This window comes from Lissotriton helveticus, chromosome 2_1, assembly GCF_964261635.1.
Source record: "Lissotriton helveticus chromosome 2_1, aLisHel1.1, whole genome shotgun sequence".
In the NCBI taxonomy this organism is placed as follows: Eukaryota; Metazoa; Chordata; class Amphibia; order Caudata; family Salamandridae; genus Lissotriton; species Lissotriton helveticus.
Genome location: NC_136059.1, coordinates 449,475,266 through 449,498,130, shown reverse-complemented (window position 1 = coordinate 449,498,130; position 22,865 = coordinate 449,475,266). Strand labels below are relative to the sequence as shown.

Genomic DNA, 22,865 nt, shown 5'->3' with positions numbered 1-22,865 from the left:
ATCAAACAGTCTTTGTCCCATGGTACCGGATCGCTCACCTCCTTGTGCGTCAGTTTTTGCAAGGGCTTTGCTTTCAGTGAAAAGTTCACGATCCACTGTCGGCAATAACCCACCATCCCTAGGAACATCCTGACCTCTCTCTGTGTCTTAGGCGCATTCATTTTCATGATCGCCTCTATCCTGTCTGGTGACACCTTTCGTTTGCCTTTCTCTATTCTGTGTCCCAAGTACTGCACTTCTGTCAGGCAGTACTGCAATTTTCCCGGGGACACCTTGTGCCCATTGGCAGCTAGGTGATTTAACAAAGCAATGGAGTCCTCCCTGCAAGCTTCTTCTGTTTCTGACGCCACGAGGAGGTCGTCTATGTATTGGACCAGAACTGACTTCTGGGGCAGCACTAGACTTTCAAGATTTTTCTTCAAAAGCTGGTTAAAGATCGATGGGCTCTCTGTATACCCCTGAGGGATACGACACCATGTTAGGACGCGATTTTCCAGCTTAAATGCGAAAAGAAAATGGCTTTCTTCGTCCAGAGGGATCGAAAAGAAAGCCTGACAAAGATCGATCACAGTGAACCACTCAGCTTGGAATGGAATCTGAAACAGTATCACTGATGGATTCGGTACCACTGGACAACACGAAACGACTATGTTATTAATCTTTCGAAGGTCCTGTACTATCCGAAATTTCCCATTTGGTTTCTGCAGACCCATAATCGGGGAGTTGCATGGACTACCCACGATTTCTTTCAGTATTCCCTGTTTAATCATGGACTCGATCACGGGTTTTATGCCTGCAATCGTTTCTGGAGTCAATTTATATTGGGGTGTTCTTGGGAACTCAGCATGCGGTTTCACTACAATTTTCACTGGGTCCACCCCTTTGACCAATCCTATCTCTTCCCCAGTGAAATCCCATACTTCTGGTGCCACTGTCTCTCTCAAGTCCCAGGGGAGCTCATCTACTGTTAAAGTAGGGTACAGCTCCACGCATATTCTTGAGTTTGCAACTTTGAAGTCTGCATCATCATCATTGGTCAATACCTCCACTCCCTGAGGTGTACAATATATAGTACAATTCAATTTACACAACAGGTCTCTTCCTAGCAGACACACAGGACTTGAATCGCAAACCACAAACTGGTGCTCATCGCTGTACTTCCCTATTTTCACCTGTACCGGTTCTGTCAATTGGCTGGTTATTCTCCTGTTTGCGACCCCCACCACCTGTATGGTCTCTCCAGACATGGGCAGGTCTGGAACTGCAGCTGATCTGATCGTGGATCTAGTGGCTCCTGTGTCCACCAGAAATGTCGTAGGGCACCCTGCTACTTCTGCTTCCACATAGGGTCCCCTCTGGTCCACCTCCAAGGCTGCCCCGAGGGTGCAGTCTTCTCTTTCCACTCTCTGTCCGGTTAATGGGTCCACATAATAGCACTCTTCCCCTTCTACAAACAGGGGCATTTGTCTATAGGTCTTACCCATAGTCCCTACTCGAGGAGGTTGCGGGAACTGGGCTCGGGGAGGAGCCCCCCCTTTGAGCACCTTTCCTTGGTATGGCGTCACCCCTCTTGTAGGCGCGCTCTGGACCTCTTCCTCCTCTATCTCTTGCTCTCCTATCTCTACATTGTAGGGGCACTCGCGTTTCCAATGCCCCACCTCGTTACACTGGTGGCACCTTGTCGTTTTCTTCAAGGCAGCTATGTCTGTTCTGGGTCTAAAGGTGGAACTCTCCTCATTACCCTTGTTCTGACTGTACTGCTTCTTTCCTCCTGTACCTGTCCCTTGCTGCTGTTGCTGCTGTCCCCCCTTTCCTGCTGCCTGCATCTGTACCACCATCAACTTTTCTTTTAGTTTCTTAGCCTTGGAGTCTATCTCATCACAGCAGTACCTGGCATATCTCAGTATTTCGTCTAGGGGTTTACTTTGCCAACAAATCGAGTGTTGCTGAATCATTAAACTAATATCCGGTCTCAGTCCCAGGACGAACTTGGACACAAATTGCCCTATGTCTTTTGGATCCATTACATCCAAGCCGCTATACTGTTTAAACGCCTTCAGCAATCTCTCGTAATATTCGTGGACTGTCTCTTTGGGTTCCTGTCTTGTTCGGTCTATTCTGACCCAATCTATGTCTTGCATTGGCACTTTCTCTTTCAGCCAAGTCATCACTCTCTCGAATTTTGCCATCACAATCTCGGACGGCCCATTAGTCTTAGCATCTCTCTCTGGCTCCGTTGTGGGCCACTCAGCGCTAACCTTGCATGCTGTCCACAGATCTCCTGGTACTACAATGTCAAACAGCGTGTTCAGATCTATCCATAGGACCTTTGAGATTTTTACAAATCTCTCCACTTGCTTGTACCACTCCACTGGGTTTTCCCGTAATTTGGGGAAGGAGGTGGTAAAAGCAGCTAAATCTCCCCTACTCCAAGGGACATGTACATAGTTCCCATTTGCGACTTCACGCAAAGGGTAAGCTTCTATTCCCTGCTGTCCTCCTGGTGTCATACCAAGCGTGCTTCTCCTGCCGGTCCCTTTCTTGGACCACCTCTCTTCCCACTTATCTAGTGCCCTCCATGTCCTTATTCCAGCGATCAGTTCCCTTATGTGCGTTTTCAGCCCAATCGTTCTCCTCTCATCTAGGTCTCGATCTGTATAATGTAGCCTGTGGTTACCCTGTAATGCTTTGGTTCTTGACAAGTCCACCATATATTTGCCTGCTAGTTCGACTAACTTCTCATGGACTGCTCTCGCTTTTCGAGTAATGTCCTTTGCCATATACAGTATTTCATCCTGTTCATACATTTCCATTCTTTCTAAAGGCAGGGTACCATCTACCATATCATCCAGGTCTGACCTTAAACTGGCGACATCGAGTCTCTTGGCTTTTATCTCAGCTCGCAATATGTCTTTCGAAGGGGGCTCACTGGTCTCCCTACCATCCCAACTTCGAGCTCTACGTTTGGGCTCGGGAGAGTTAATGGGTGCCCTCCCTTGCTCCCATCTCTCCAGGTCCCATGCTCGGCCATCCGATCTTGGAAGGTGATGGAACACGGGCCTGTTACCCCTACTCTTGCTCTGCCCACTCTCTTCTTCTTCTCTCCTCTCACCGCACACCTCTCTGTTATTTTCCCTCTGGTCTCTACTCTCTCTTTGCCTAGTATCGCTCAGTATCTGATACGATCCTTCCTGGTTCCCCATATTCCCTGGGCTGCGCTCATTTCCGTCATCACAGGGACTATGGTGCGACCTCTCACAACTCCCATTCAGTTCTCTGGTGCCGGGCACACAGTGTGGACACTTAAAGCTGTTTCTGTACTCTTGCGCTCTCCTCTCCCCTTCACTGAGTATTGGGCGCGCCACCCCTCCACTCCCGGGGCCCCCGTTTTCCAAATCTATTCTATTCCCACTCCGGGCCCAATGGGTGATTCCCCTACTATCTCTCTCTCTACAGTCCCACTCCGGGCTGCTCTCCCCAGCCCCGCAGTGAGTCCGAGCTCGGCTGTCCTGACTTTCCCTTTCAGCTTCCGCAGCTATGATGCTCTTTTGAGCCTTCACTGCCTCATCCCACTGCTTCATGTACTCATTTAGCTCTTGAAAGGATTTCCGTCCAGATCCCCTCAGATCCACTGGCCATCTAGGGCCCCCAGGATCTCCTCCTGGGTCCCCTGCTGTGTGCATCGGGGTGCTCCACTCTCTCGGTATCGGCATCTGACTTGGGGAATTGATCGTATCGTTCCTTCTTGCCTTCTCTGCTCTTTCTCTGTCCTTCCGTACCCGTTCTTCCCCTCTTGCTCTCTCTTGGTCATATATCGATATTATAGGACCTATGGTAACAGGTACCTGTAGTGCATCTGGTAATGCGTAGGATGTGGCGCTTTCCGTTTCCGGCGCTCTTTGTACCACAAACCTCCCGACTACCTGTTGCACCTGACTAGGCTGGGACAGCTCTTTCTTTGCCTCAGGATCCCACTCTGAACTGGGAAGCGGTCTATGCTCTCCTGCATTGCCCCCCTTTTCTCCTTCCGTATGCTCGACCTCTCCCCCTGCTCTATTATACGGGGGTGGCCTGTCTGTCAGTAATCTGTTTATCAGGCTGTCCTCTGTTTCGCTCTCATCATCTTCTTCTAGGGGGCTTTTATTTACGGGCACCTCTAACACTGGGTACAGTTTATTTACTTCCATGTTATGCACTCTCCATCTTTTAGCATCCGCATCCCACCTGGCATCCTGTACTGCCCTTACCGATCGTTTCACCCTTTCTTGTCGTCTGTTCATATTCTTTTCATGCGCTGCCCTAATCCATGCATCAAGAGCTTCAAACTGGGTCGGTCTAGGCAAGGGTCTCATTGAGGTCATGACTGATTTTAATCGATGTAACACCTCTAATCTGAACGTCCCGTACTTCGGGAACGTCAGTTCCTCATTTCCTTCAGTAATCTTACTCCACTCTGATATCCAAAGGATCGTATGCAGCCCAACATTCACTGCCATGTAACGAGCTGGCGTACCCTCCGGCGGGGCTTCTTCCCCTTCATACGATCCCCGCTTCTCTTTTTTAAACACCGCTCTCAGCCATTTAAAACACTTCATAATTATGCGCACAATATCCAGCCTCGCTACTCTGTTTACTTCCTGATGACAATCCACCAATCCTGTCGCGGCTTTGCTAGCTTGGCCTATCGCAGCGCGGTCTTTCTCCGGTCGGCCAATCACGTCGCGACACTTTCTGACGTCACTTTTCTCCGCTTCGCAGCAGCACCCCTCCTTTCTCAACTCGTTTCCCGGTTATGCATGCGTCCCATTCATACACCGAAAAATGACTACTTCCGACCAAGCGGTCACTTCTCTCGACTGTACGTCCACAGTCTATATGTAATTGTCAACACAACTGACGAAATGTCTATCGTCTCTCTGATAGGTTGCTTACACACACAGTAACTTCCGACCAGCGTCCGTTACTCACGCACTCACTCTTACGGTCCCCCTATCTCGGTCTTTCGGGTGATCAATGGTACCTCATGACCCCCTTCACACTAGTTGACGATTACTCTGGGTGTCCGATACACCCGAACCACTTAAGCTCTCCTTGAACTTAAGATTTCCACCGGTTGCGCGCGCTCACAACCTGTTCCACAGTCACTCTACAGGCATTCAACTCCGCCAGACATTACAACATAGATACAATACAAAACACCGCAATCTAACACGCATAACCCTTTATACTCACTCTCGACCGATACTGCTGCCTTTTCTGTCTCACGTCATCCGGATCTTCTTCAGCGGGCTGTTCTTCCGATCATCGATCTCTAGGGGCCTTGGGGTAAGCTAACCTGGCCTAGGTCACCGTCCTCAAGAAGGCAACCATCCTCTATAGCTACCAACTGGAAGGGCGAGATTTTGATCGATACCTCATCACTATTGATCCAAACCTCGATCTGGTCGACTGAACCTTTGTTGCCTGTCTTGGAGGAAAAAAAAAAGTGCCCCTCTCTGCAAGTTAGTTCACCCAATAAAGGACTCTGCTCCCAAAGATCACAAACAACTTCTAGCTTTCAAAAGTTTATTGTAAGGATATGATAAGCTGCAAATACAGGCATCTCAGAATGAGATTCACGAGATACACAGGTCCAATTACATACATGTGCTCTCGGAAAGCCCTCAGACGAGCAACGGAAATCACTAACACAAGTTCTAAGAATAATAAAGCTATCAGCATTGACGCATATCTCTCCTTCATTTAAGTTGGAGGAAAACACACAGGTTAGGCTGTCCCTACCCTGCTCTAGATGGTATCCCTACTTAACCAAGTCCCAACCTAACAAAGGTGTCAGCAGTGAATGACCCCCAAGGGAAGTCACTCACTCTAAGTCTCTTGGTGAAAACCTATAGTTCTCCAGTCATGACCCCTCTCTGCCTACCCATCCGCTCTCTAAAGGGTCCTCAGGTATCTGCTCTAACTCCACCCAGGGGTGCTGTCCCTAATACAAAACAGTCAACAACATTTGAGACGCCCCTTGCGAGACGCCCCTCACGTGGTGTAGCTTCTGGCTTTTTCCATGATGCTTTGTATTGGGCCTCATACGTTAGAGTTGACCTTGCTTCTCAGACTCTTCTCCGGCCCGCTGATACCCCTTAAACATTCCGGAACCCTCCTCCATGTCTGGGCCGTCTACTGAACAGACCTCTATTCATTCATTTATAATTGGATCCCCCCTTTTCCTTTGCAGACAGATATCTGCAGCCAAGAACCCAACTCTCATAGACTTCCAAAAAAGGCTTGCAACATTTCTCAGCCCAGACATGTACGTGTAAATCAATGTTAAAACATTTCAGGCCTACAATATTTCTCATCATGATTATAGCATTCAACTTCTTCATTAATTAAAGCATGTTAATACTCTTATTCTATTATTCAGTAAACATCTCTAAAAATCATGGCCCATTTAATGCAATGACCAAAACATTAATACAATCTGTGTCGTGAAAAGAAACACCTTCCCTTTTAGCTCTGGCCCTGAGGCCTACCACATTCTGCGTTTAACCACATACCATCTTACATTTTAACAGCTACACGACATGAATTCAGAAATAATCACATCTACTAAAATCATATAGTGTCACACATTTCTGTATTAGTTCCACTTCTACTTAAATCTCTACATTAGCTATACATTCAGAAGATAATTACAGATACTATTAGCACTCATGGCATTTCTCCTCATGATTTGTGCTTACTACAGGTAAGTGTGATGTACTCATACATTTAGGTCAGTTTGCGCTCTCTCACACATAAGGGATTCTTTCTCAAAGCCAAAGGCTGATAGGAGCCTGCAGTGTCGGACTAACCATTCATTTCCAGTGCCTCACGCTGAAACCTTTGCTACGCGGGTACAAACTGGTTATCTTACACCGTGAGTGCCCTTCTGCTATTGAAGTTCCTCACAGCTCGTTGGTGCATGCCAACCTTGCCATTCTGGTGTGGACTTGGGTCTTGGAACTAGGGTCTTTTCTATATCATTAGTCAGCTACATTCCTTGCAAGAATCCCATATATTTAGCTACACACCTCACTATGGGGCATATTACTAAGGGCCATTATCGCCGCTTTAGCGGGACATATTCCCGCTAATGCGGCGATAATTTTATCGCCCTATTACCAAGCTGTCGCTAACACCAGTTAGCGACAGCTTGTAGGCGATAGCGGGCGTTTAGGGGCCCGCTTTGCATGTCAGCGATAATTATCGCTAATGACATGCAAAGTGGGCGTGCCAAAATGTCAGCGACTGAAAACAGTCGCTGCAATCGCTATCGCCTATGATCAACACAGGCGTAGTTTTGGAAATATTTGCGCTAAGCGCGAATATCTCCAAAAGCTAACGCCTGCCCTGACCAGTTCTTAGCCATGTTATCCAATGAGAGGTGGATAACATGGCTAAGAGCATCGTCACGGTAATGCCTGAATATTGCTGTATTGACAGCGATATTCACGCATTTCGCCTGTTTGTTATCGCTCCTGAGATAAACCTTGCTAATATCAAGGTATCTCAGCGATAAAAACAGGTGAAGGGCAGCGATAGAAATATTCCCGCTAAGCCAACACAGCGATAATTATCGCTAGTTGTTGGTAATATGCCCCTATGTTCTTGTCTACTTCTTCTGCCCCCCCCCCCCCCACAGCTGCCCCCTCAGGAGCCGATGTCGGGAGGTACTTCATTGGCACAGTCCATGTATTAAGAAATGGGAAGTGACTATTTTATTTTCGGATAGTGGGCATGAGAGGCTTGAGAACAATGGCATCAGTGGGCTAGAGGGATAAAAAACATATTGAGCGTTAGGACAAGGTGAAGACAGAAGAATTGGGGCAAATAGTGACTGATTAGCAGCACACTGAGGTAACCTGCAGAGAGCGCTGGTTGAATGATTCTCCGTAAATACTTAACCAGATATAGGGGAACAATACTAAGTCCGTCTGCGGTGATGACTAGTATTAAAAAAGCACTGTGCTCTTTAATTTCCATGTGGAAATGATGCCCCTGTATGTGCATGCCTGGTGGGATATTTAGGGCTTCTAAACAGTTTTGCTACGATTCACTGTGATATATACCATAAGACATTTGTATACCAGAGTCTGACACCATCTTATTTCTATATTGTGTGTAGCAGTACTAGAGAAAACCTGGTGAATTGGTGCAACACTGCATTTTTAACATGATGGAAAGTATCTTGTGGAAGCTTGCATTTCATTGTGAGACTAGCACATTCATACAATATATATTTTCACCAGTTGAGGTAACCTACTGTGAATAACCTTCACCTGTCTACAACAATTTCAGGCTCTTCTGGGCAACCTGTTGCTTCCGCCCTCACTTCTGCAGTTCACCATTGAATCACAGTCACCTTCCTCCACAAAACCAGCTGCTGGAGACCCATTGCCTCTCTTCATTCCGAGAACATGGACTAGCTCCTTTCTCACTATCTGTAGCCAGACTGATTATTGTGGGGTGCCAACGACCTGTTCCCAATGCATAAGGTTGCATTCTTTGGTGTGATGTATTGGGAGGCTACCAACCGGGGAAAAGAATGTAGCTTTACGGCTAGAGCAGTCAACGTCGAAGCTGCTGGGGAACCGTGTTAGAGTCTCGGCAACAACATTCAACATCCTGTGATTCTGGGCAAATCACTTAGGGGCAGATTTATGTCGGACTTGCGCCACGTTAACGCCGCCGTTGCGTCACTCAACGGCGCGGAAACGTGGCGCATCCCTGCGACCTATTTACAATGTGACGCATCTAGGCAGATGCGTCACGTTGTAAAGCCCTGCGCCACATGAATCCTGCGTCAGGTTTCATGTGGGCGTTCTGTCGCAGGGTGGGCGTTCCCTCGTAGGAAAGCCCCGTAAAACTGACGCAGTGAAATCTACAAGATTTCACTGAGTCAGTTTTACGACGCTGCTGGGTCAAATCCTTACGCCTGCTTGAAGCAGGCATAAGGAGTGACGCACCACGTTATGTATGGGTGGCCTCTGTACATTGCAGGAGTTGCGTCGCACTTGCGCGCTACTCCAGCAATGCGCCGCCCGTACACCACAAGATGCGTCACGCATCTGCCCTTCCTTGCACCATGGTGCGCCGCATTGTAAATGCGGCGTATCTGTGGTGCCGCAAGGAGGGAATAGCGTGACGCATTAGTTCTGGCGCATCCCTGCTGATTTGCAGAGATGCGCCAGAACTCATAAATCTGCCCCTCAATCTCCCTGTGCCTAACAAAAATGAATGTTCCTTGTGTAACGAAACTGGTGCTATGTAAAGTGCTCTGATACCTGATATCTTCGGGTCTAGTTTGTGCTATATAAAACTCTTAAAAAAACAAAAACAAACCATCCTTTCTCCTCCCTATTATTATTTATTATACATTATCCAGTTAGTGACTTTTGGACCTACTTACTTGTTGCATCCCTACCATCACCGGTTCTTGAGTCCAAAGCCTTGGTCCCCCAGTGATTTGTTACACTGCAACCCAATCTGCTGCTACACTTCCCTGCTGGTAGGCACCTCTTTTGGGATCCGTGCATGGCCTGCTGGTTCTTGGTCTTCAAATGGGTATTCTGGGATCATCCTCAAGGCTCTGTGTGAGGCTTTTGTCAGGCCCTACTGCTGCCACTGACCATGTCAATTTCTAAGGCTAAGCTTAAAAGCGACCTTCTTTCATTCTTGAAGCATGTAAGAGGTAGTCAAGAGATGGCCAAAAAAAGTGTTGTTGAGCATTCATTGTTAATTAACTCCCCGCAAATTGAATCCTATCTCTCTTTCTATTTTAATCGAGTACAAATGTTTTATCTGATTAGGTTTAGGATGGGTATGGCTTATCTGTTGGTTTTGTACCCACGTGATGTTTACTGTGATGCCAAATTAGACTTGTGTCCATGTAACTCAGCCTCTGCACAGAGCACTTTGCACTTTATGTTCTTTTGTAAATTGAATCTTAATCCAAGATGCACCTTTTTAAAAACCATTACTAAGATTTTTACACATTAGAAAGTGTCACCCTTCATTATGCCATCTACTTCTTTTAAACAATTAATTCACTTGTCTTACGGTATATAAGTATATCTCCTCTGCAGTCCGACTCCGTAATATTGTTGGAAAATGAATTCCAGTGTTTTATTTAGGTCGGTTGCAATTTGATCATGTATACCATTGTTAAATAATGTTTTATTTGTTCTTTTATGGCTGTCATTAAGCCGAATAAAGATCTTTTGACTTGACTTGAGCATGTCACTGGGCTCTGCCTTGCACTTTTGCACTGAGGCAGTGGTGGAGGACAGCCAGGATGGGATTTAAAATGCAATCCTGGGATAAAGGACAATGGAGAAGGACAAAGAGCCAATGTTCAGTGTGCCCCACTCTTTGGGGCAGATTTATGAGGCACTTGCGCCACGTTTACGCCGCTGTTGCGTCACGCAAGGCGGCGTAAACATGGCGCATCCCTACGAACAATTTACAACGTGACGCATCTAGGCAGATGCGTCACGTTGTAAAGCCCTGCGCCGCTTGTGGGCGTTCCGGCGCAGGGTGGGCGTTCCGGGGCAGGTGCGCCTCGCAAAAGTGGCTGAGTGAAATCTATAAGATTTCACTCAGTCAGTTTCAGGCCAATGCTGCGTCAAAAGCCTGCGCCTGCTTGAAGCAGGCGTAGGTCTTGACGCAACATTGTGGAGATGGGGCACCCCCGAGCCTTGCTTGAGCTGCGTCGCACTTGCGACGCAACTCCAGCAATGCGTCACCTTTACGGCACAGATGCGTCACGCATCTGTGCCGTTTTTGCCCCATGGTGCGCCGCATCATAAATGCGGCGCACCATGGGTGGCGAATCTGTGGCGCACTGTGGCGCATGTTAACTGGCGCATCCCTGGGGATGCGCCAGTTAACATAAATCTGCCCCCAAGTGTCCACTGCTCAGTCAACTGCCCGAGATGGGCAATGACGTTACAGTCGAAAAGGAGTTAAATCTGCCCTTCATCTTTCCTCTGCAGTATGTGAATGTGTGCTCCCAAACAAGCCTATGCATAATTTTCATTGCCCAGTGTTCCTTCTCCTCACTTTACTGCATTATCACTTCTCTTCATTTGATAGGCCATTGGTGCTCTCTATTCTCAGTTGCTTATGATCATTCTCACTTTTTGATGTCTGTCCTCAGCTCCACTATCCTATTGCTGCCCTTCATTCATTCTAGACTTGGTCAAGTTCTTCCTCTCTACAGCTTCCAACATCTATGTGACATTTGCATTCTCATGCTCTTTCAACACTTCTTTAAAAACCTTTCTTTATAGTCTTTGACATGCCTCCACCAATTTTGTTCCCCTTCTTTTCAAATTTTTCATCCTTAACCTATTGTAATACTGGTTCATGTTTTTTCCTCTATCTTATCCTTTCCAAGTGCTTTAGCCTCTCATTTGTCTAAACATTTTTTCCTTTTAACCCTTAATGTATTTTTATGATGCCTGCTCTCTTCATTATTGGTTTATTGTCTATTTTGTTCGAGAGCAGCAATTGCTTCTCCATAGATCGCACGTTGCTGAGTTCATTACTCCCACTGTCCGCTGCTCCATCTTCAAGGTTGGACAGCTTTGTGTTTGCTACCATCAGTTGTCCAAGAGGCAAAATCCCAAGATGAAGCAACATTTTGAGCTACACCAATGTAAGCAGTTTGTCAGTTTTGGATTAGAACCCCTTTACTGAATAAACTGCATTAGTAAAAAAGCTGTACCCCCCTAAAAAGAGACTATTAAAAGCCAGTGAAGATGAAGATGAAGTTTGTATTGTGAGTTGTGAAGTTAAAGGTTTAGACAGCAATTGTATAGTCGATCTATTTGATAAAGGTCTAGTATTTTCTTTCTATCTTTAAGAAAGTCTAAATATTTTTTTTCTAAACAAATAAGCCGCATATGCAGTAATGAATTATCATGACAGCAAAGTAAAACAATTTAGTTCTCTGTGGCATGTAGGCAATAACATTGTGTCATGAATAGATAAGACATCCAAGCAGAAAAGAGGGGCATATTAGCAAGGGCAATATCGCCGTTTTAGCAGGACTTTTTCCCGCTAAAGCGGCGATATTTTTATCACCATATTAGCAAGCTGTCGCTAACAGCAGTTAGCGACAGCTTTTAGGCGATAGCTACAGGTTTGGGGCCCGATTTGCATGTCAGCGATATTTATTGCCAATGACATGCAAAGTGGGTGTACCCAAACTGTTAGAGACTGAAAACAGACGGTAACACAGCTATCGCCTATTAGCAAGGCAGGCGAAGCGATAAAAATGTTTTCGCTAAGCGCGATTATCGCTGTAAACTAACGCCTGCTAAAAAGTTGACTTACCTGTCTAGTCAATGTTGGGTGGATTATCAGATTAAGCCCCCATTTGCGTTATTGGATTTCCTACCGATATTCTCGCATTTCGCCGCTATTGCTGGATATTTTAGCACAATGGAGAAAAACATTGCTAATAGCATGTTTTCTCCGCTAAAATATCCAGCGATAAAAAAAAGTCGCTAACCGCGTTTAGCGATAAATATCGCTATTTCTTGCTAATAGGCCCCAGACTTCCTAAACAAAAGAATCCAGATATCAGTTATTACTTGTTGTCTGGTCAGCAAAGTAAATTAATCATGAAACACACTCAAGTAAAAGCTAAACACTCAGTGGCGGCCAGCTCCAAACAAAACTGGTGCGCTGAATATTTGACCCACTGACAGGCACTGGTAAAATAAAATAAGCAATGCACTTAGGCTCAGCGGCAAAGCTCTCAATAAAAAGCTCTCAATCGTCTGTTTTGGCTGGAGCACCCTGGTCTGATGCTCATCAGGCTATGGGGGCCTGTGCTTGCTCTCCACCCAGCTGTCTAAGATAGCTCGGGTTGGAGTGTTTAAAGTGTGCGACATGGGCGCTTTAAAGTGAAGTGCACTGTGTCCATTGTTCCTCCCTGCTGCCAGTCCCTCCCACCCGGACTCAGCTGCTTGCCAGAATGAATCATACAATGGTAATTAATTTGTTTTATTACCGTTTTATTTTTCATGTTTCCCTTCACTTTCAGCAGCGGGGCAATGCTCCCTTGCCCTAATGGAGGCACCGCCGCTGTAAAGAATGTTGCTCCTGTAGTCTATCTAAAGGGCCACTTGATACCCCATCACCAAAGCCTACTGGAAACACAATTGGGACAATGTACCAATTCACAAAACAGCTTATTCTAGCAATGACAAACCATGGAAAATAGATGTAAGCCAGAGGCTGAAGGGGGCTGAGACAAAGCCCACTATCTCTCTACACTCTTATTGTAATACTTAAAGGATTATTGGCAGGAGGTTGTCTAAGCTGCACCGACCGACAATGACATTTTCCCCTGTTTTTGGTTAATGCAAATCCTGGTGAGAAGATGCTCAATTTTTGGTGCACAAGTGCACATTCAACCGTCATGATATGGTCCATGGTACGGAGTGAATTTCAGTTCAAACTGTACAGAATCACATTAATGAGACATTACGGGGAAAACTATATTTACAAATATTTTATGCAGAGCATTATGTTTTGTGCCAGCTTTGATGCCCATCTGCTGTTGTTGTAATAAGGTATTGCCCGCTGAGTTCTTTGCTAAGAATCTGTTTATATTGCAAGTTATGGGACATTGAAACAAAGAAGAGGTTGCGGAACATGCTTGGACATGTGTCAGTGGTTGGAGCGCTAAACTGGAACCAGCACATACTAACCAGGTGAGCTTTGCAATATTTTCTAAAGATGCATGGAATAAAGCATTTTGTGGCAAGGGCACTATCACTTTGGCCATTGTACAGTTATGTTTTTAAAATAATAGGTAAAAAATCATGCAATCTTGCAAAGACTTCTATGAGGCATTCCCATATTTTTAGTTGACAATAACACCATACAGAACTGCATGATAAAGAGATGCTTATGAGCTTGGAAACGTACACCTTAATTATTAATTAATTATGGAGGTCAAAGTGGGGCGCAGCTTTTGAGCACGATGTGCCCAACCATTTACATTGTAACAAAAACAGAGTCCCTAATTTTTGTTAAAAGACAACCGTCCGGAGACGGTTAATTCCGTCTGTTGAGATGCCTCTTCTGCAGTGGAAGGGAGGGTGTTTCCTGTGAAGTCGAGGGAACGTTAGATAACAATAAGGGTGATTACTGTCAGAAAGAAATGCAAATGTGTTCAATTGGTTGATCTGCAAACATGAAGGCAGTTTGACATAAATTGATGCTTCGTTATGACAAAGATTTATTCTTTCTGAGGGGTATTTTAAGGATGTTAGCAGCCACGCTGTGGCGTGTCTGCTCTTAATGGACAGTTTAAACTATGTTTGTACAAGGTACAGTCCATGTAATACCGAAATCTGTGTCCCTGATTTACTAACATTTATCGAAATTCAGTGCAGCAAGGGAAGTTGCTGCACTATGTTGCATGAAAGTGAGAGAACAAAACTGTGTCATATTTCAAACAATATGGTGTTATTCTGCTCTCACCTAGTGCTAGCACACTTATGACTACCTAGTACCAATGCAGGCCCCCTTGTGCCATGTTAAAAGTGTGCTTGGGTTGTGGACAGAATAGCTTTTGTGCAGGAATAGATACCTTCCAGCACAAAATCTATTCTTAGAAGCATATCTCTCTTTGCATGTGGGCTGTATGAAGCAGCACACATGCAAAAAGGAAGTCACAAGTAGAAATAAAGATATTTCTTCTCATTAAGCCAGCCTTGGGTAGGTGATCTATTGTGGCACAAACAAATGTTTACTGACTTTACTAAATATGGATATGTGTCACAATTCATGGGAAGATGAACAGGAACCTCCATGCTCCACAGATGAAATGCCTACCTGATGCACGTTAACGCAAGGCAGCACTATGCTTTATGCAAAGTCAAGCAAAGCCACACAAATCAGACTTTGTTGTTTAGTAAATACCAAAATAGATTTTGCATTGGGGCTGCATAAAAAAGTGAGGCAACTCCAACACAAAATCTTAGGAAATCTATGCCTACATTTTAGAAACTTTTTTTAATCTTAAACCTAAATCTTTTGGCTTATTTTGTGGTAGCCTATCTTATACCATGTTTAATGCAAGTTCAAAATAAAGACTTACACATTCACAGGGCTTTCTATCACACACTGGGAACTCATAGAACTAAAAATACCCAAGTCACTATTCCCCATTGCACCAACCACAGTTCATTCAGTTCTGTGATTCTCTGGTTACACACACAACAACATCTGCGGTGATCGCATCAACTAATAGAGGATTCATAATGTAAAATATTAAATTACCCACAGATTGGTTTGATTTGCATTAATTTGTTATTTAAGGTGTATATTATTTTATATATAGTTATCTGACGGTAACAAACAAACAAATAGCTACAGAAAGGTTTTTTTAGCCGCACCCTTTCCCATAATGTTTTATGCACGCCTGCCACAGATTAATTAAAACGTTGCAGTACTGGATATAAGTGAAATAGTTCTGACATCTGGAGCCTCAATATAGAAATGGTGGTCAGTGATTGACTGTGACAGCTTTGTAGTAGTACCGTCAGTCCCATATCAACGATTGATCGAGGGCGTATAGTAAGCTTGGAGTTTTAGCTGTAAGCATGAAAGCACAACTGTGAACAGACAGCCTTTTAGTTATTCATTTCACATATTTATACCACACACATAACGTGTAAGGAGTAGCAGGGCGAAGAACATTTCTAACAACAGGTATTAACAAAACTAACATTATTCAGCAAGAGCAAGTTAGTAGGAGAGGACTAAAATACATTTTGGGCAAAAACATACCAACAGGGCGAAAAGCAAATTACATGAAGCAGAGGCAACAAAAAGATGGCAAATCTGGTATACGTGCCATAGTAGAGGAAAACTACATATCTTGAGATAAAATGTAACCACAAAATTTCAGCAAAGAAATGGAAAGGCCAAGGAAAAGAGGTGAGTGTTTAGAGCTCCTCAACAGCTAGCAAAGAATGATGGGAGACCGATTTCAGCATAATCTTATTCTAGGCTCGATGGAGCATTAGGTTTGTCAGGTCACCAGGGATATGAGGGGCATATTATCAAGGACAGGCGATACATTATCGCCGCTTTTATCGGCAGGAAACTGCCGATAAAGCGGCGATAATGGCCTTGATAATATGCTCTATGAATTCCAATCGAAGCCCATGTTAGACGTGTTCACATCTAACATGGGCTTCGATTGGAATTCATAGAGCATATTATCAAGGCCATTATCGCCGCTTTATCGGCAGTTTCCTGCCGATAAAAGCGGCGATAATGTATCGCCTGTCCTTGATAATATGCCCCTGAATCTTTAGGCTTGCTGGCAAAATACTCAAGTGACCCCAAGACAAGGGTCTTGAATATTAGGCAACTTAGGGGCATATTTACTTGTAAAGTGGTGAAGCTTTTCACTAAACCAAGAAGGCTAACAACACGCTTTGTCACTTTAGAAACGCAGGGCTGCTCCATATTTACAAGAATATGGTACAGCTCTCCATTTTCCCCTGCCTGGTGCTAAGTTTAGCTCCCTAGCCCCAACGCAGGCACCCTTGCATCTTAGTACAAGGGTGTCTGCATTGCAGGGCAAGATTGTTTATGTGCAGGAAGGTGTCTCTTCCTGCACATAATCTTTAAATAACATTTTGTAACTTCTATGTTTGCTGCTCAAAGCAGCACAAACAGAAGTTGCAAAACAGAATTTTTTTAAATGATTGTTTATGTGCAGGAAGGGACACCTTCCTGCATATAAACAATTGGTGACTATTTGCTGTTTCCATGTACGCTGCACAATGCAGCACACATGGAAACAGCAACAATGAGGAGAAATTAAACATTTCTCCTCATTTCGTCAGAGTAAGACCAGGTTTTCCCTGGTCTTAATTTTGGCACTGCCCCATAATTACACCAACCTTGTAAATATGGGTCAGCATCAGAATCAATAGCTGTTGCGGTGGAAGGCCCACAGCAACAGCCATTGCCCTCCCCTTTCACTCAAAGTATAGCTTGAAAGGGTGCCTTATTTACAAGGCAGCGTTAAGCTATGTTAAGGCGAAGCACTATCGCCACCAAAACGTCCTGAAAAGAGACATTGTGGTGGCAATTGAGACTTGTAAATATGCCCTTCAGTTTAAATGAAAAGTGAGCGTGCCCATGAAGCCAGAGCATATTAAAATAACCAGGATGGGGTCTACTCTCTTTAAGTTGTAAGTGAGGTCGGCCGCCTAGGCAGAACCAACTCAAGCGCAGTCCATGGGCCTGTTTTACAGCCCCAATCCTATCATTTTCATGATTACATTAATTCATTATACTGCTGGAGCATTTCTGTATTTTCTCAAATCAACTCACTATACTATCTCATTGTGTGGAAGCATGGAATTATTTTCCTCTACTTTACTCCAACCACACTGAGCCCTCCTATGTAGAGTACACTCAACTGCATTTGTCTCTCCCAATGGATCTTTTAAGGAATGTAGGAGAGGTGATTCTAGAAATTACCAAACTCCTTCATCACTTCCCCTCTTAGGTCCAATTTTTCCAAAATTCCACAGTTTCAATGAAGAAACATAGACACAAATTAAAGTCAAAGTCCAAATTAGTTTTCAAGTTGTATAAGCACTTTCTTCAGCATCTCAGTTAGAAATGTAATAGTTTTAATAAGAGCACTCAGCATTTATGGAGAAATGCTTTAAGCTTTACAATATAGAGGTACAAGGTCCATCTACCATTAAGATCGAAGGATGGTTGTTCAATCTAACAGTGATAACCTACTATAATACAGGGTACAGAGATGAACATCTTAAAGTCTCTAAGGGCATTGTCCATTAGCTGAAGGTAAGAAAATTCTAGTTTGAGTTCAGTTAAGGTTCGGCAAGAAGAGCTCAGTCCATCTGCTACCGAATGTAGCATTGAGCCATAAATCCCAAAAGAAACTAATTGTGAATCCTCATATATCAGTCAGCATAGGAAAGACAATAAATGAAGTGCATCCGCAACTTATAATAGAAAAATTATTTGAATGCAATCCATAAAGCAAAATACATTGAGAGAGTTGCCCCTCTTCTGAGGTTTCTTCTTTTATATGTCCACAATAGAATGTTCAAGTCAGGTGGTGTCACACCACTATCGAAAGACCATAGCCAGTTCAGGATGCTCATTAAATCATTCAGAGAATAGAAACATTGGCAACGTTTCCCATGCATTACATAAGAATGGAGAGATTTACAAGTCCACATCAGCTGTCAAAGATATATGCAATAGCAACATATAGCGTTGTAAGTAACTTAGTTCAGGGTCTCAGTATTCTCATGGGAATCAAATCATGTAGCGATCAAGCAATGTACAGTTTGCAATAAGAAATGCAACATTATTCATAATCACTAGGCCATTATTAAAAACTTTAAAATAGTCATCCTAGAATGAAGCCTTACTTGGTTTCACAGTCAGTTCATCTAATGCATTAACACGTATTTCTAAAAATGATATAAATTCATAATAAATGTTATAAATCAGTATTAGTATTCATGTAGTATCATCTTCATGCATTACTTATGCCTAGGTATGCTTAATTCCTGCATATTTCATTATTGCTATGAAATCTTATGTTTTTCTATATTTAAGATCTAAAATTTATTTAAACATTTTTATAATCTTTAACACATTTCTAATATCATTCTTTAAAAATTTTAGCTTCTAGCACTTAATTTAGTACTAATACCATCACATTTTCTTCTGTATGTTATTTCCCCATAGCACTCCATTATGAAATTAGGCAATCATTTTCTCTTTTCATGTATTATATGTAAATGTATACATTTGCATGTATTCTTATTTCTTCTTTAAAAAGTCACTCTTTTTCAGTGATTTTGCTACTCTTGACTTCATTTTAATTTTATTTTCTATCTAATGTGTGAAACGTGTGACTTCCAAATTTGTGTTTTCATTTCATTTGTTATTGTAAAATATTCTCAAGATTCAAGCTCTATCAATACAATTGACCAACAGTTGCAATCCCTGTCTGACAGACCTTTTTGCAAGGTCTTATAGTATTCTGCTTCACAGAATGATATATTTTGTGAGATGAAACATGAATTAGAAGAACAGAAAGAAAGAGAAAGCAGTGAGGAGGAGCACGGATGGAATATTTACAGAAAGAGAATGTAGTAAAGTAGGGCTCAAGTCCTAAAAAAAGAAGTGGGAGGACTAACCAAGTTAGGCTGTATGCAATTGCCACCATGGCACGCAACATCACGGAGGGTGACATAGCTGATAGCATCACAGGAAGTAGCATCCTAAGCCATGACTTCACAGGAAGTGACATCGCAAGTAGTGCCATCAGATCTTAAGGCCATACACATATGTTTAGCAGGTCTCTCATGAATACATTTGAGTACATTACAATATTTAACAAATGAGATGTTGAGTTGTGTCAAAAACTCTGCCACAATGAAATTGTCAGCAAAGAGAAATGTAGCAGTAAATCTGTTGTGCTTAATTGGTTGCAAAGCCAGCATCTTAAAATATCTTACGGGTTAAGGCACCCGATGCATAGATCTTTGTGCCCAGTAAATCTCAGGGAATAATAATAATCATAATGGTAAGAGATTTCCGGAGGTTAATGAACTTGCTGGAGACATCTGTATTTTGTCTAGTCCCTGTTTTGAATCAGAGTAGCATAGAGGGTTAATAGCAAGCTCTGTGCTGTTGTTTCCACTCCATTGCATTTGCAGCTGGGTGTGATATTTCAGATAGCTCCCAGACTGGGTTCTCAATCAAAAGGAGGCCTGTCATCCTTAAATTCAGCCTTTGTTTTGGACTGAGCTGGAATTGAAAATAACAAAGCACCGTCGCATGCACGTTGCTCCTTGGAATGAAAGCAGACAACGTGCAGGTGCTGTTGAATGTGTCCCGGTTTCTGAAAATTACGCTGGATTGAGCATATTTCTGTGGGGCTCAACTTCTTGGCAGGGGAGATGGTGTTCACCCTTTTAAAAGCGTGGGTAGAGGCCGTCCATCCATGTGTGCCCTCGACTTATGCCCTGAGATGAGAAGAAAAATAGAAGGAAGACAAAACAGAGAGGAAGAAAAGGAATAAAGAAAGACAAAGCAAGTGAATAATAATAAGAAGAGAAAAAACAAGAAGGTAAAGGAAAAGACCAGGCAGAGAGGACCACAGAGAAATAGCATATTAAGATTGGCAATATACCTGTTTTGGTTTTTTAAATTTTTTTTATTGAGAGTTCATACCAGAAGATACATATGCATAAATGTGTACATGAATACATAAATAGATACGTAAAATTATACCATCAATAAAAGAAGAAACAAAATACATAATAAGCCATAAACAATAAACAATAGACAGGTAAAATAAAATAACTACAATATCGATAGATCATTCAATTCAACTTTTGCCATCCTCCAAGTAGCTACGGGGGCCCAAAGTCGCTTACCCATTTCCCTTGTCTTCGCTCCCTTTAAATCATATAATGCTTCCTCAATATTATGTATACCCAACATTCTACACATCCACATTTGAAACGTAGGAGCTTCTGTATCCTTCCAGGCTGCACTTATTAAAATCCTAAGGACTGCTACAGAGATGAAAACTAAGGGGCAGATTTATGTTAACTGGCGCATCCCCAGGGATGCGCCAGTTAACATGCGCCACAGTGCGCCACTGCTCCGCCACCCATGGTGCGCCGCATTTATGATGCGGCGCACCATGGGGCAAAAACGGCACAGATGCGTGACGCATCTGTGCCGTAAAGGTGGCGTATTGCTGGAGTTGCGTCGCAAGCGCGACGCAGCTCCAGCAAGGCTCGGGGGTGCCCATCTTAACAATGCTGCGTCAAGACCTACGCCTGCTTCAAGCAGGCGCAGGCTTTTGACGCAGCATTGGCCTGAAAGTGACTGAGTGAAATCTCATAGATTTCACTCAGCCACTTTTGCGAGGCGCACCTGCCCCGGAACGCCCCCCCTGCGCCGGAACGCCCACAAGCGGCGCAGGGCTTTACAACGTGACGCATCTGCCTAGATGCGTCACGTTGTAAATCGTTCGTAGGGATGCGCCACGTTTACGCCGCCTTGCGTGACGCAACAGCGGCGTAAACGTGGCGCAAGTGCCTCATAAATCTGCCCCTAAAGCTTCGGCCTCAATGCACATATTTAATTTCACATCACATCCAATTATTATCAGGGTAGGGGATAGATTAATTTTGGTGTCAAGTAACCCTTCTAAGAACCGCACTATTTCAGTTTTAATAATTTTTTGTTTTTCACACCCATAAAACATATGTATAAGATCCGCTGGACCATTTCCACATCTGGGGCAGTTACTATCTGCCGCTTTCCCCCAAGAGAATAATTATTCTGGAGTATAATATAGATTGAATAGCGTTTTATAGTGTTGGGCCCTGAGATTCGAGGAGCGCAGAAACCTCTTATCCATTGCTAGTGCTTTATCAAGATCTACTTCGGGATCCCCCAATTTTTTGGACCAGGCGGTTTCCATTTTCCCCATGTCGTCCTTCGATGCATCATTAAATATTTTATATATATCTCTAATTCTATGTCCCCCCGACTTTAGATACTCAATTAATTCAAATCTCTTAAGTAAGGTGATACGTGGCCTGATTGATTTAATTCTATCGACAATCTGTAGGTATTTAAGCCCTTGATAGCCTTGTAGTGAATAGTGTTGCGTAAGTTCTGCAAGTGTCCTACAGCGATCTCTAGTCATTATTTGCCCCAGCTCCACAATGCCCTGACTCTCCCAATGACGCCACGCTCCATCGCAACTAAGGTTTGGAAAGAGTGTTGAGTTCCAGAGCGGTGTGCTGTGATGGATAGTGGGTATGTCTAGGACTTTTTTTAACAGTTTTCCATGTATACCATACGTTTTCAAGCACCTTGAATCCAATTTCCTTGTAATACCTCCTCTGAGTTCTCCTTAATAAGAGCCCTACGGCATCACTTCCCACCAATAGCTGAAAAATTGATGGTAACACCGCCTGCCTGAGGGTTGGACCCCCCGGATGAAGTAGGATAGCCATGTCTGTTAGGAGACATGCAAGATGATAACTCTTGATATCCGGCAATCCCAGCCCTCCTCTATCTTGTGGTAATGACATATATCTATTTGATCGCCTAATTTTACCATATTTCCACAAAAATTTCATGAATATAGCCTCAATCATCTTAATAATCTTCTCGTAGATTTTAAATGGGATTGACCTTAATTTATAGAGCACCTTGGGAAACATTGTCATTTTTATAACGTTAGCCCTCCCAATCAATGACAGCTGTAATGAATCCATTCTTTTTAATTCTGTTTCCATCGAATGGATAAGCGGGATGTAATTGTCGTCGATTATTCTTCCTGGATCTGCGTTTATTTTTATTCCCAAGTAAACTACAGAATCTAGGTATCTGCCATCCAACTTGGCTATTTTTTTAGAGCATAATATTTGTGTTTTGTCCACATTTAGTCAGTAACCTGAGACATCTCCAAAGTGACCGGTTATATTAGCTACCTCCCTCATAGCTAACTCTGGGTCTTTTGTGATGACTGCTAAGTCATCCGTATATGCAAGAAGTTTAGTCTGATACCCATTTGATATTACTGGTTTAATAACCGCACTGTTCATTAACTGAGTGATTAAGGGGTCTATGTAAAGCGCAAACAAGATTGGAGAGCAAGGGCAACCCTGTCTCGTACCCCTTGTTATGTTGATCCTATCTGATCTTTCCCCCATTAATTGAATTCTTGCCATAGGTGATGAATACATAGCCTGAAT

At 43.6% G+C, this 22,865-nt stretch overlaps 1 protein-coding gene across 1 annotated transcript in view; it reads left to right on the top strand.

The window, feature by feature from the left end:
• Positions 1-22,865, top strand: part of CDC20B (cell division cycle 20B) — a 363,106-nt gene that overhangs the window by 275,072 nt on the left and 65,169 nt on the right. Inside the window, exon 8 of the mRNA XM_078675082.1 lies at positions 13,672-13,766. Within this exon, the coding sequence (XP_078531208.1) occupies positions 13,672-13,766 (95 nt within the window). The remainder of the gene's footprint in view (positions 1-13,671; positions 13,767-22,865) is intronic.